General features: G+C 44.8%; 1 protein-coding gene across 1 annotated transcript in view; it reads left to right on the forward strand.

Annotated features, from left to right (window-relative positions):
* LOC143975829 (vomeronasal type-2 receptor 26-like) overlaps positions 1 to 13,411 on the forward strand; it is a 60,734-nt gene that overhangs the window by 11,316 nt on the left and 36,007 nt on the right. The window contains exons 3-4 of the mRNA XM_077478394.1: positions 3,661 to 3,825; positions 5,869 to 6,160. Coding sequence (XP_077334520.1) covers positions 3,661 to 3,825; positions 5,869 to 6,160 — 457 coding nt within the window. The remainder of the gene's footprint in view (positions 1 to 3,660; positions 3,826 to 5,868; positions 6,161 to 13,411) is intronic.

Raw genomic sequence — 13,411 nt, forward strand, 5'->3', positions numbered from 1 at the left:
AATAATAATAAAATAAAATAAATAATAAATAAATAATAATAATAATAATAATAATAATAATAATAATAATAATAATAATAATAATAATAATAATTATAAAATAAATAATAAATAAAAATAATAGTAATAATAATAAATAAAATAAATAAATAATACATAAAAATAATAATAATAGTAATAATAATAATAATAATAATAATAATAATAATAAAATAAATAATAAATAAAATAAATAAATAATAAATAAAAATAATAATAATAGTAATAATAATAATAATCAGATAATGAGTCATCGGTTGTTAAGGACGCGGCGGCCGGCTTCCCAGCCCGCTGCTTGACAACCAGCTGTTCTTCACACGGAATTCAAATCGGTCGATCGTTTTTCAACGGATCTGAATTTTAATCATTCTGAAAATTATTATTATTATACAGGATTTATATAGCGCCAACAGTTTGCGCAGCGCTTAACAAAATAAAGGCAGGCATTACAGTTACATTACAATTTGGTACAAGAGGAATCAGAGGGCCCTGGCTCGTTATAGAGCTTACAATCTAAAAGGGGAGGGTCAATTGACACAAAGGGTAATAGCTGTGGGGGGGATGAGCTGATGGAGGAGGTAAAACAGTGTATTAGTTAGAAGCAGGATAGGCTTCTTTAAAGAGAAGGGTTTTCAGGGATCATCTAAAGATGGACAGATTAGGGGATAGTAGAACAGATTGGGGGTAGGGAGTTCCAAAGGATGGGAGAAGCTCTGGAGAAATCCTGGAGTCTAGCAGGAGGTCAAAATGTTGGAATTCGTTAGAGAATTAATAAACAAAACTAATTTTAACAAAAACAAAATGAATTTTAACGAAAATTAAATGAAACAAAACAAATTCCAAAACCAAACTAAATGAATTACATAAATCAGCACAATTAGTAACATAATTAACCACTTCAGCCCCGGAAGATTTGGCTGCTGAAAGACCGGGGCCATTTTTTGCGATTCGGCACTGCGTCGTTTTAACTGACATTTACGCGGTCGTATGAAGTTGCATCCAAACAAAACTGACGTCCCTTTTTTTCCCCCACAAATAGAGCTTTCTTTTGGTGGTATTTGATCACCTCTGCGGTTTTAATTTTTTTGCGCTATAAACAAAAAAAGAGCGACAATTTTGAAAATAACACAATATTTAGTACTTTTTGCTATAATAAATACCCCCATTTAAAAAAAAAAAAGCTGTTGATACATGCCCCCTGGGGCAGGACCCGGGTCCCCAAACACTTTTTATGACAATACCATGCATATAAGCCTTTAAAATGAGCACTTTTGATTATTCATGTTCGAGTCCCATAGACTTTAAAGGTGTTCGAACAAATTTTTTTCCTGTTCGCATTTTCTGGTGCGAACCGAACAGGGGGGGGGGCTCATCCCTATTCCTGACACCCTCAGATTTCCATGCCACTAAGAGCTATGAGTAAGCGCTGTTTATAGCGTGAAACGCGTCAGCATTCTTGTTCTAATTTTTTGTTTCCTTTTGCTGTGATGTTTTGTTCTATATGGAGTTTTTGCATTTGAAGAAATAAAGGCACTTTACTTTTTACTCAATCCGGAGTGCGGCTATCCAGAGTTTTGTTCAGATTTTGTATACCCCACTAAGAGCGTATCGAGACGTATCTCCCTCCTGCTGCATCCTTTGGATACGTACACTGCATTGTCAAAAGTATTGGGACACCGGCCTTTACACGCACATGAACTTTAATGACATCCCAGTCTTGGTTTGTAAGGTTCAATATTGAGTGATATCCCTGTAAAGGCAGGAGTCCCAATACTTTTGACAATATAGCGAGTGAGATCTCTATAGTTTGAGATCATAATCTTCTGGTAAGAGGTGTGGTCCATGTAAACTGTTGGCGCTATATAAATCATTAATAATAATAATAATAATAATAATAATAATAATAATAATGTGTGGAAAGCACTTTTTAACGTATCGGTCGTTTGGGACCCTGATTAAGCACTTGGACACGCACTATTGCATTGCATCGTTGGTTGGGGATGAAATTGTCTCTGATAATCTGATTGGTTTATGGACTATATTATGTGTTTGTTTGTTTTAGTATTCTTTATGGATCTTGAGCACTATTTTAGAGTTTTTTTCTCTCACGAGAGAATTGATTTGTGTTTTTTGTAGCAATTGACATATTTTATTATTTTTGAGAAGCGCTACTCATTTATTTTTGAATTATCTGTATTGGCCCAGTGTTCGGACTCACCTAGTTGCGGCTCTCACGGTCTTTGATGACACTTGTGCCGCGTACACACGACCGGAACTTTCCCTGCAGACTAAGTCTGAAGCCTTGTACACACGGTCGGAGAATCCGTCGGAATGTGTCCTATCGGACCGTGTTGTCGGATAATCCGACTGTGTGTGGTATGCATCGGACTGATTCCGTCCGATTCTCCGTCGGACCCAATTTTCCAACATGTTGGAAATATTTCCCGACCAACTGGGCCGGTCGGATCTAATCCGATCATGTGTAGAGAATTTTGATCGGACCAAGTGCCACGCATGCTCAGATCAAATTCCTACATCAAAGCTATTGGCTACTAGCCTGAATGTAGTCCCATCGTAACGAAATTACGTCATCACGTTCTGAAAGATCGAACTTTGTCCGACCGTGTGTATGCAACAGTTTCGGACAAGATCCGACGGGCAAAATCCGACGGATTTGGTTGTGGAAATCTCCGACCCGTGTGTACAGGGGCTGACGGGATCAGTCGTGTGTGGGCTAGTCCGTTTTTTTTTTTCGGGGAAAAAAAAAAATCAGACGGACCTAGAAATAGAACATGTTTCAAATCTATCCGACTGACTAAAAATCGGGAAAACCGTTGGTCTGTGTGCTGGTCCGACGGGCCAAATACGACGCAAGGACAGCTATTGGCTACTGGCTATTGAACTTCCTCGTTTAGTCCCGTCTTACGTCATTATTATGGCTACTGGCTATTGAACTTCCTCGTTTAGTCCCGTCTTACGTCATTATTATTATTATTATTATTCACGATTTATATAGCGCCAACAGTTTACGCAGCGCTTTACAATGTATAGGGGGGGACAACACAATTACAGTACAATACAAAAGGTATAGGAGGGCCCGGCTCATAGAGCTTACATGGTGGTACAAAAGGTAATAGCTGCAGAGAATGATTTGATGGGGGGGTGGCTTGGGGACAGTTATGTGGGTGGGGATTGGCGTCCCTGAATAAATGAGTTTTCAGGGAACTCCTAAAGGTGGACAGGGTAGGGGGCTGATCAGACAGACTGGGGCAGGGAGTTCCAGAGGATGGGAGAGGCTCTGGAGAAGTCTTAAAGGCGAGCATGAGAGGAGGTCATCACGTTCAAATGAACAGACTTTCGAACAGACTTAGTCAGTTCGTGTGTGGCCAAGTCTGTTTGTTCGGAAAGTCCGTCGGATCTCCCCCAAAAGTCCATCGGGAAGACCTAGTCCGTCGAAAAGTCCGGTCGTGTGTACGCGGCATTACTTTATAATTTGGCCACACAGATTTTGGTTATTAGATTAAAGGTGGGATAAGAGCAGGAATTTTTCTTTGATTATAATGTTATTTACTGTCTTTTCTCCTCTCTGCCACGTATTATGGAACGGTGATCCCCCCGAAGCTCAGCCTCTCGTTGTAGACTGGAAGCCCTAAAGCCTGAGTTTGAGTATGAATATTACCAAGAAGGAGACGTCATTATTGGAGGATTGATCTCTGCTCACTCCATAACTGACAGATTCAGATATAACAGGATTGGTAGACCTATATATTCTTCCATATGTTCATTGTAAGTTATTTTTAATTTTTTTTCCTATTATTTTTGTGTAAGTAACAGAGTTCTACGATGTGTTAAAGTCAAGGTTCCTTTCCAAGAAAGGAGGCTGCTGTTGGCCAGCTACAAGAACATGGACCGGTGTGGGGCAAAGCATTGTAAAACCCTTCAGTCCTACTTCTTCAGGGACACAAGCAATGTCAACATTCTAGGCCTTAGCCCTTGTACACACGGTCAGAGATTCCGACGGAATGTGTCCGATCGGACCGTTTTGTCGGATATTCCGACTGTGTGTGGTCTCCATCGGACTGTTTCCGTCCGAATATCCGACGGACCAACTTTTCCAACTTGCCGGTAACATTTTTACCGACAAAATGCTCCGATCGGACATACTCCGATCATGTGTAGCCTACTCCGACGCACAAAGTGCCACGCATGCTCAGATCAAATTCCTAGACCAAAGCTATTGGCTACTAGCCTGAACGTAGTCCCGTCCTAACGAAATAACGTCATCACGTTATGTACAATCGGATTTTCCGACAACTTTGTCCAACCGTGTGTATGCAACAGTTTCGGACAAAATCCGTCGGACAAAAAAATCCGTCGGATTTGGTTGCCGGAATGTCCGACCGTGTGTACAAGGGCTTACATTGAATGAGCCTTGATAAAGCTGGGAAGGCTTGTGTCAAGCTTTTATTGCTGTGCAAGGGTTGTGGGGATGAGGCCCTTGTCCCCACCAACATGGGGACATGGTGCTTTGGGGGGCTACCCCCAAAGCACCCTCCCAATGTTGAGGGCATATGGCCTGGTATGGTCCAGGGCGGGTGCTCTCTCGTCCCCCCCTCTTCTCCTGCAACCTACCAGGTTGCGTGCTCGGATAAGGGTCTGGTATGGATTTTGAGGGGGAACCCCACGCCATATTTTTTTCAATTTTGGCGTGGGGTTCCCCTTAAAATCCATACCAGACCAAAGGGCCTGGTATGCTCTTGGAGGGGAACTCATGCTGTTTTTTTATTCAAAATGAAAGTCGTCTGGCCTGGGGGCAACTTAAAGTCGTGTTGTAAGTCGCCCCAAGTCCTGTTGAAGTCGCCCCAAGTCGCGCTGTGATTCATACTCAAGTCGTGTCCAAGTTGCCTCCTAAAGTCACGCTGGAAGTCGTGTTGCCCCTGTGTGAATGGACCCTTAATGATACGGCGTGCGCTATTATCAATGGCATATTATTATTGCTGTTGCGCATATGAGTGCGCCGGTTTACAAGCTCAATTAATGATTTATCTGGCGCACCAATTAAGGTATGAACCGGCGCAGCGCATTCATCTTAGTAAATGACCCTCTATGTCATGAAAGGTTTGTGGATGCCTGACCATCAGTCCTACTATAATATCAAAAAGTTTGTGGAACACACCTCCAAATGATTGAGTTCAGGTGCTTGAGTGAAGTACTGTCCATCCTTTAGGACAGTGATCTCCAAACTGTGGCCCGGGAGCTGGATGCAGCCTTTTTCTTGCCTTTATCCGGCTCTTGGGGCACTTTCCTTCCCATTGAAACAAGACACCATTCATTCATACTTTAGAGGAGGCCTTTTTCTGCCCAAATGTAACTGTGCCCTCGCGCACAAAGCCAACCATGAGGACCACCTCAAATGTGAGCTGGGCTTTCCTTTCCAAAACCTGTACCTGTCCTCATAAAGGCTGTTTTTGGTTAAATATTCACAAATTCCCACAAAACACACTCTAAAATATTGTGGAAGACCTTCCTAGAACAGTAGAAGATGGTATAAGGGCCACATTCATATTATGTTTAGGGATAAGATGCCCAACAAGTTTATAAAAGTGTGATGGTAAAGCCTTCCACACGTTGTTGTCCATATAGGCGGCCAACTCACATTCTTACCCATGATCTTGGAATGAAATATCAAACAAGCTCATATAAGGGTCATGGTCAAGTATCCACAAACTTCTAGCCATATACAGTAGAGTATGTGCTACAGCCATTCCTTCTTCCAGGAAAAAAACAAAAGCATTTGAGGGCCTTTGAAAAGTTCTTGATGTCTTGCAGTGTAAACCTTGAGGAATACAGAGGCATCTTGGCGCTGATCTTTGCTGTCAATGAGATTAACAAGAACCCAAATCTTCTGCCCAACGTTACTCTGGGTTATCGTATATTTAGTACTTGTGGAGATCCAAAAAAAACCTTGGGATATGCCCTGCAGATATTGTCTGGAGAAAAGATGGAGGCTCCCAACTATTCCTGTAGAGGACACGGGGAAGTGGCCGGATTTATCGGTGACACCACGTTCTGTGCATCTCATGCCATGGCCCAGTTACTCAACCTGTATCAGTACACACAGGTAAGTGATCATTACAAGATATAATATAATATATCCACACACTCTCCAGTAAAACAGAATGCCCGTTATTCCTGGTCTGGAGAAGTATTTTCGCACAAAATTTTGAAATGGTGTTTTTCTTTTTTTTCATAAATTTTTCCATTCGTTTTTGGTATTCATTTTGTTTTGTTTTTTAATTAGTATTTTTAATAACAACCTTTATTATCCAACTTGCTAACCAGGCACTTAAACCCCCCTCCTACACAGACCAATTTTCAGCGCTGTCACACTTTGAATGACAATTGCGCGGTCATACAACACTCTACTCAAATGACATTTTTATCATTTTTTTCACACACATAGAGCTTTCTTTTGGTGGTATTTAATCACCATTTGGGTTTTTATTTTTTGCTAAACAAAACAAAACAAAAACAAACATGTTTCATCGTTTTTTTATAAAATTTTGCAAACGGGTAATTTTTCTCTTTCATTGATATTCGCTGATGAGGCTGCACTGATGAGCACAGATAAGGCGACACTGATAGGCACAGATAAGATGGCACTGATGGGTGACACTGATGGGTGACACTGATGAGTGGCACTGATAGGTGGCATTGATGGGTGGCACTGACAGGTGGCACTTATGGGCACTGATGGGCAATGATAGGTGGCACTGATGGGCACTGGTAGGTGGCACTGATGGGCACTGGTAGGTGGCATTAGTAGGTGGTATTGATAGGCAGCACTGGTAATGACGCACTGATTAATTTATAGGCGACACTGTGGGCACTGATAGGCGGCACTGTAGGCTCTGATAGGTGGCACTGTGAGGTGGCACTGAGGGCACTGATAGATGGTACTGTGAATAGGCACTGAGGGCACTGATAGGTGGCATTGTGAGGTGACACTGTGGGCACTGATGGGTGGTACTGTGGGCACTGGTAGGTGGCACTGGTGGGCACTGGTTGGTGGCGCTGGTGGGCACTGGTAGGTGCCTTCATGATCGGGACCTATGTCCCTCTTGCAGCCGCCGGTGAATGGCTTTTTGAAAAATAGCCGATTACCGGCTTTCTTTACATCACATGATCAGCTGTCATTGGCTGACAGCTGATCACGTGGTAAGGGGTCGGGATTGACTCTTTACTCCGATCTGTGATCAGATGAGTCTCATAGACTCGCTGATCACAGAGCGCACCGCGCGCGCCCTGCAGGGGGCGCACAGACCGCTCGAGCGCGGGAGGACGTCCAGGGACGCCCTCCCGGCAAATAAAGTCGGCGCTGTAGCCGTATTTCGGCTATAGCACGGACAGCAAGTGGTTATACACAATGTCCAGAAAATCATAACTTTTTTTTTTTAATTCCACAAAGCAAGACTCTGATTCTCTGGAGAGTGTAATAATTCCACACATGCAGGAAAAGAATAAAAAATATCTTCATACAGTATACTCATATCTTCATATCTTTTTCTACAAGTTATAAACACTTACTAACAGTCTTTACATTCGTTTTTTGTAACTTATATTACAAAATCTATATGTGGCGCACTCTAGTGTGAGTGCAGCAAAATGTATCTCTGCCCCGTGCTTAAACCACTTCAATACCGGGGGGCACTTACACCCCCTTCCTGCCCAGGCCAATTTTCAGCTTTCAGCGCTCTCACACTTTGAATGACAATTGCGCGGTCATGCTACTCTGTACCCAAACAACATTTTTAATCATTTCGATCCCACAAATAGCGTTTTCTTTTGGTGGTATTTGATCACTGTTGTATTTGATTTTTTGCGCAACAAATAAAACAAAGACCAAACATTTCGAAAAAAATATTTTTTTCTTTGTTTCTGTTATAAAATTTTGTAAATAAGTAAGTTTTCTCCTTCACTGATGGGCACTGATGAGGCTGCTCTGATGGGCACTGATAAGGTGGCACCGATGAGGTGGCACCGATGATGGGCACTGATGGGCACTGATAGGTGGCCCTGATATGCAGCACTGATGGACACTCTTAGGCAGCACTGATGGACACTCATAGGCAGAACTGATGAACACTCATAGGTGGCACTGGTGGGCACTGAAAGGCTGCACTGATGATTACTTATGGGTGGCACTGGTAGGTGGCATGGGTGAGCACTGATAGGTGGCACTGCTGGGCATCACTGACATGAAGACATCTGTCAGGCATTCACAGTAGACACTGACTGGCACCATTTTTGGGCACTGGTTGGTATCTTTTAGGGCACTGACTGGCATCCCTGGTGGCCATGGGGGGCATATCTGCTCATCCATGTGTGGATGTTATCCCTGGTGGTCTTGGCGGCATCCTTGGTGGTCCAGTGTGGGCATCCGAGGGGGGATGCGCTGATAAACATTAAGCGCAGACCCCCCCCTGTCAGGAGAGCCGCCGATAGACTCTCCTCTACTTGTGTCTGTCAGACGCGAGTGAAGAAAAGCTGATAACCGGCTCTTCCTGTTTACACTGTGATCAGCCGTGATCGGACACAGCTGATCATGTGGTAAAGAGCCTCCATCAGAGGCTCTTTTCCGAGATCGGTGTAGCGGTGCGCTCTAGGCAGTTATCCTGCTCGATGTCATATGACACCCAGTCAGGATAACTGAACCACCACCCGGCTGTCATTCTGCTATAGGCCGGGCAGGAAGTGGTTAAAGGAGAAGAATGGGAATCCATTTTTTTGCCTATTCATACTTATCCAGGTGGATGTAGCATCGGTCCGATGCTGCATCTGTCCCCTGCCACCTCTTCACTGAGAACATCGCCGATGGCTCGTTCTCACAGTTCCCTGAGCGGAGAGTTGCTGACTGTCAGTCACAGCTCTCCGCTCTGCTCCTCCATGCTCGCTGGGTCGCTGAGCTGTGGACGGGCGGGGAGCAGCAGTCTCACTTGAGACCGGCATCAGTCCAGGCACCTGGCGAATCCAGACTCCCAAAGTTGTGATGACGCGGCGCATGGACTGATATTGGTGACGTTAGTAGAAGTCCAGCCAAACGAGCTCAGGCTGGACTTCTCCTTTAATGGGTTTACTTTCGGTCAGGGCTGGGTGACTCATACAGACAACTCTTGGAGAATGTTCTGGAAACTGGAGGGTGGAGGTTAGGAGAGTTGTTCTGCATACTTAAGGGAGTTTAGCCAATCCCCGGACAGTGGGACTGGCATGGAGCTAAGCCAACCCTTAAATATGATAGAGACATGCTGGCAGGGGAGTCGGTTGGAAGATGGAGTGCTGAGGGAACTGTCAATGGCCCTTGAGACGCACCCCCTAGTATGGGTGGGGGGGGGTGGTGCTCTGCCTCGGGCCGGGGCTAAATGCTGGACTGGGAGGATCCTGACAACAGGAGAAGCTTGGAAGGGGTCTTCCCTGAGGCAGTTGGAGCAAGGAGGACAGTGTGAGAGCTACAGCACGGTTCAAGGACTAACAAAGGGAGAGACTACCACATGTAGCAGGTCTCTCTGGAAGATAGCGGTGTGCTGAAATCTTTTTTTTAACCCTGCCCTGGGAGATCTCTGGAGCAGTCAGTTGGGTAGACTGGTTAATAAGCAGCCAGGTGGGGTGGTGGAGACGCAACCAGGTGGGCTAGCATTTCCTGCAGTTGGTAGAACTGGGATCAGTGTGTACAAGGGAGTTGGAGGGACTCCAGGATGTAGTTTACAACATCTTGTGCTACTTTCTAAAGGGACTGAGAGTTCCTAGTCTTTAAGGGGCTTTTGCTTTTCTAACAGAGGCTGTTAGCTGAGAGGAATCACTTAGCGTTGTAGAGAGTAAAGGAGTAGAATCAATCAGAGTTGTACATAGGGAAGAAGTTGTCCCTGGTTTTGTTGCTATCAAGTTGGGCATCCCATAATTCCTATTCACCATCCAATGTATTACCCCCTAAAAGGGATGAGCTCGTGTTTGACTTGAACATCGGCCGTTCATCTGTTCGGCAAATTTAGAACTTTGTGGACCGTTCTCACCAAATTCGTGTGGCACGAATGGCCCACAATGCACTACGCCATCGCAGTGCATTGCTGGCTCAAGCATGTGACCCCGCATGTTTGGCCAATCACAGCGCCGGCAGCGAGGAGAGCTATAATTGGCCACAGGCAGGATGCCTGTGGCCAATTATAGCTCAGGGGGTTTAGTACACGCCCCATAAGGCTGCCAGTGCGGCGGTCTTGTGTAGTGTGTTCCGGCGTGCAGGGAAAGAGCAAGATAGGCAGGGAGAGTGTGTTCTTTTCTCAGGCATCTGCAGGAGTTAGTGGGTGTTGTGTGCCTCCAGCACAGTATACACCTGTATCTACCCTTTATTGCTGGTGTTCTCTAATACAGCCATCTGCAGGAGTTAGTGGGTGTTGTGTGCCTCCAGCGCAGTATACACCTGTATCTACCCTTTATTGCTGGAGTTCTCTAATACAGGCATCTGCAGGAGTTAATATGGGTGTTGTGTGCCTCCAGCACAGTATACACCTGTGTCTACCCTTTATTGCTGGTGTTCTCTAATACAGCCATCTGCAGGAGTTAGTGGGTGTTGTGTGCCTCCAGCACAGCACAGTATACACTTGTATCTACCCTTTATTGCTGGTGTTCTCTAATACAGGCATCTGCAGGAGTTAAAGTGGGTGTTGCTCGAACGTTCGAGTCCCATAGACTTTAATAGGGTTCTAAAGTTCATGCGAATTTTCGGTCCATTCGAAGGTTCTGGTACGAACCGAACCTGGGGGTGTTCGGCTCATCCCTACCCCCTAATAAAACATCAAAGCAAAGCTCAAAGACTGTTTCTTGTGTCTGGAGAAAGTGTAGAAGTTACTTGTTGCCTGGCTGGGCAGGAGTGGGGAACCCTGTCATCTGCAAACCCTACAGGGTTAGTGCTACAGATATGCGATTAAATACCTCATTGATTGGGAGAGTTATCTATCTGATGATCAAAATGTCTCCTCCATAGGGAGCAGATATGACTCGACACAGAGTGACACTAATGGAACAATATCACATTCATTCCTTTTTTCTACTTTAGAAAAATGTCCAGGTTTCTGCCTAAAAACAAGGACAGTGGGGTGTACAGTTGATGAATATTTTCCATAATACACACAGTATCTCAAAAAGTAAGTACACCCCTCACATTTTTGTAAATCTTTTCTTCTATCTTTTCATGTGACAACACTGAAGAAATGACACTTGTCTACAATGTAAAGTAGTGAGTGTACAGCTTGTATAACAGTGTCAATTTCCTGTCCCCTCAAAATAACTCAACACACAGCCATTAATGTCAAAACTGATGGCAACAAAAGTGAGTACACCCCCAAGAGAAAATGTCCAAATTGGGCCCAATTAGCCATTTTCCCTCCCCGGTGTCATGTGACTCATTAGTGTTACAAGGTCTCAGGTGTGAATGGGGAGCAGGTGTGTTAAATTTGGTGTTATCGCTCTCACTCTTTCATACTAGTCACTGGAAGTACAACATGGCACCTCATGGTAAAGCACTCTCTGAGGATCTGAAAAAAAGAATTGTTGCTCTACCTCTACATAAAGATGGCCTAGGCTATAAGAAGATTGCCAAGACCCTGAAACTGAGCTGCAGCACAGTGGCCAAGACCATACAGCGGTATAACAGGACAGGTTCCACTCAGAACAGGCCTCGCCATGGTCCACCAAAGAAGTTGAGGTCACGTGCTCAGCGTCATATCCAGAGGTTGTCTTTGGGAAATAGACATATGAGTGCTGCCAGCATTGCTGCAGAGGTTGTAGGGGTGGGGGGTCAGCCTGTCAGTGCTCAGACCATACGCCACACACTGCATCAAATTGGTCTGCATGGCTGTTGTCCCAGAAGGAAGCCTCTTCTAAAGATGATGCACAAGAAAGACCACAAACAGTTTTCTGAAGACTAACAGACTAAGGAGATGGATTACTGGAACCATGTCCTGTGATCTGATGAGACCAAGATAAACATATTTGGGTCAGATGGTGACAAGCGTGTGTGGGGGCAACCAGGTGAGGAGGACAAAGACAAGTGTGTCTTGTCTACAGTCAAGCATGGTGGTGGGGGTGTCATGGTCTGGGGCTGCATGAGTGCTGCCGGCACTGGGGGGCTACAGATCATTGAGGGGACCATGAATGCCAACATGTACTGTGACATACTGAAGCAGAGCATGATCCCCTCCCTTCAGAGACTGGGCCGCAGGGCAGTATTCCAACATGATATCAACCCCAAACACACCTCCAACACCACCACTGCCTTACTAAAGAAGCTTTTCACTTAGGGGTGTACTGACTTTTGTTGCCAGTGGTTTAGACATTAATGGCTGTGTGTTGAGTTATTTTGAGGGGACAGGAAATTTACACTGTTATACAAGCTGTACACTCACTACTTTACATTGTAGACAAGTGTCATTTCTTCAGTGTTGTCACATGAAAAGATAGAAGGGGTGTACTCACTTTTGTGAGATACAAGTAATTGTAAAACCCAATCACCAGGCCTTAGTATAATAAACATGAAGATTCTAACAGTTGCTTAGTCTAAACTCTGTTTAAAGCAACTCTGTCCTCAACATAAAACTGTCTTTAAAGCTCTGCGGGCAAAGAGAGGAGGATAAAAACATACCTACCTGCTGTGTACACCACCAAATGCTGGTTTATTGAAGAGAAATCATCCACGGTAGTCTGCTCAGAAAGCAACACGTAGGCAGGTGCAGCATAGTTTCTCCTCTGCAGGTGGCGCTTGTCTCCAGCGGCATTGCAGTCAAGTGGAACTTGGTTCCTCTATGGTTTCCTGGGTCACTAGGGAAGCTATACAATTGGATGTTGCCACCCCATGTGACTCAAGCAGCCATCTTGTGTAAGGCAGAGCCTATTTAATGCCCTGGCTCCCACATTTGTGAGTGGGTAGAGTAGGGTCAGGTACCCCATCTGTTCGGGACAGAACTAGCAGCAGGGAAAGCTTCCAGACAAGGAGAGAAAGCATAGGTTTGCAACTTCTGTGGACATCTTCCTGCTCGCGCACAAGACGGCCAGGCTGCATCCTGCCCCTCCTAACAGGAGCCGTCAGTTTGTCTGAAACCTGCTCTCTACATGCTGTTGGAACCCGTGAGTGTTGCCAGTTGGGCTGTCCTCCTACTGTTATTATTGTGAGCTGTCTTTGCATTACTTCAATACAAGTTCTTTACATCATACTTGGACTGTGTGTGTTATTTTCACCGCACCATGCTGCACCCCACCTACAAACACTTCTTGGAGTGTAGTTCTCCTGGTCCTCCACCGTGCTCAGTAGTTCTTCCCATGACCA

The sequence above is a fragment of the Lithobates pipiens genome, unplaced genomic scaffold (assembly GCF_037356315.1).
Source record: "Lithobates pipiens isolate NorthernLeopardFrog02 unplaced genomic scaffold, aLitPip1_a1.2 Scaffold_13, whole genome shotgun sequence".
Taxonomy (NCBI): domain Eukaryota; kingdom Metazoa; phylum Chordata; class Amphibia; order Anura; family Ranidae; genus Lithobates; species Lithobates pipiens.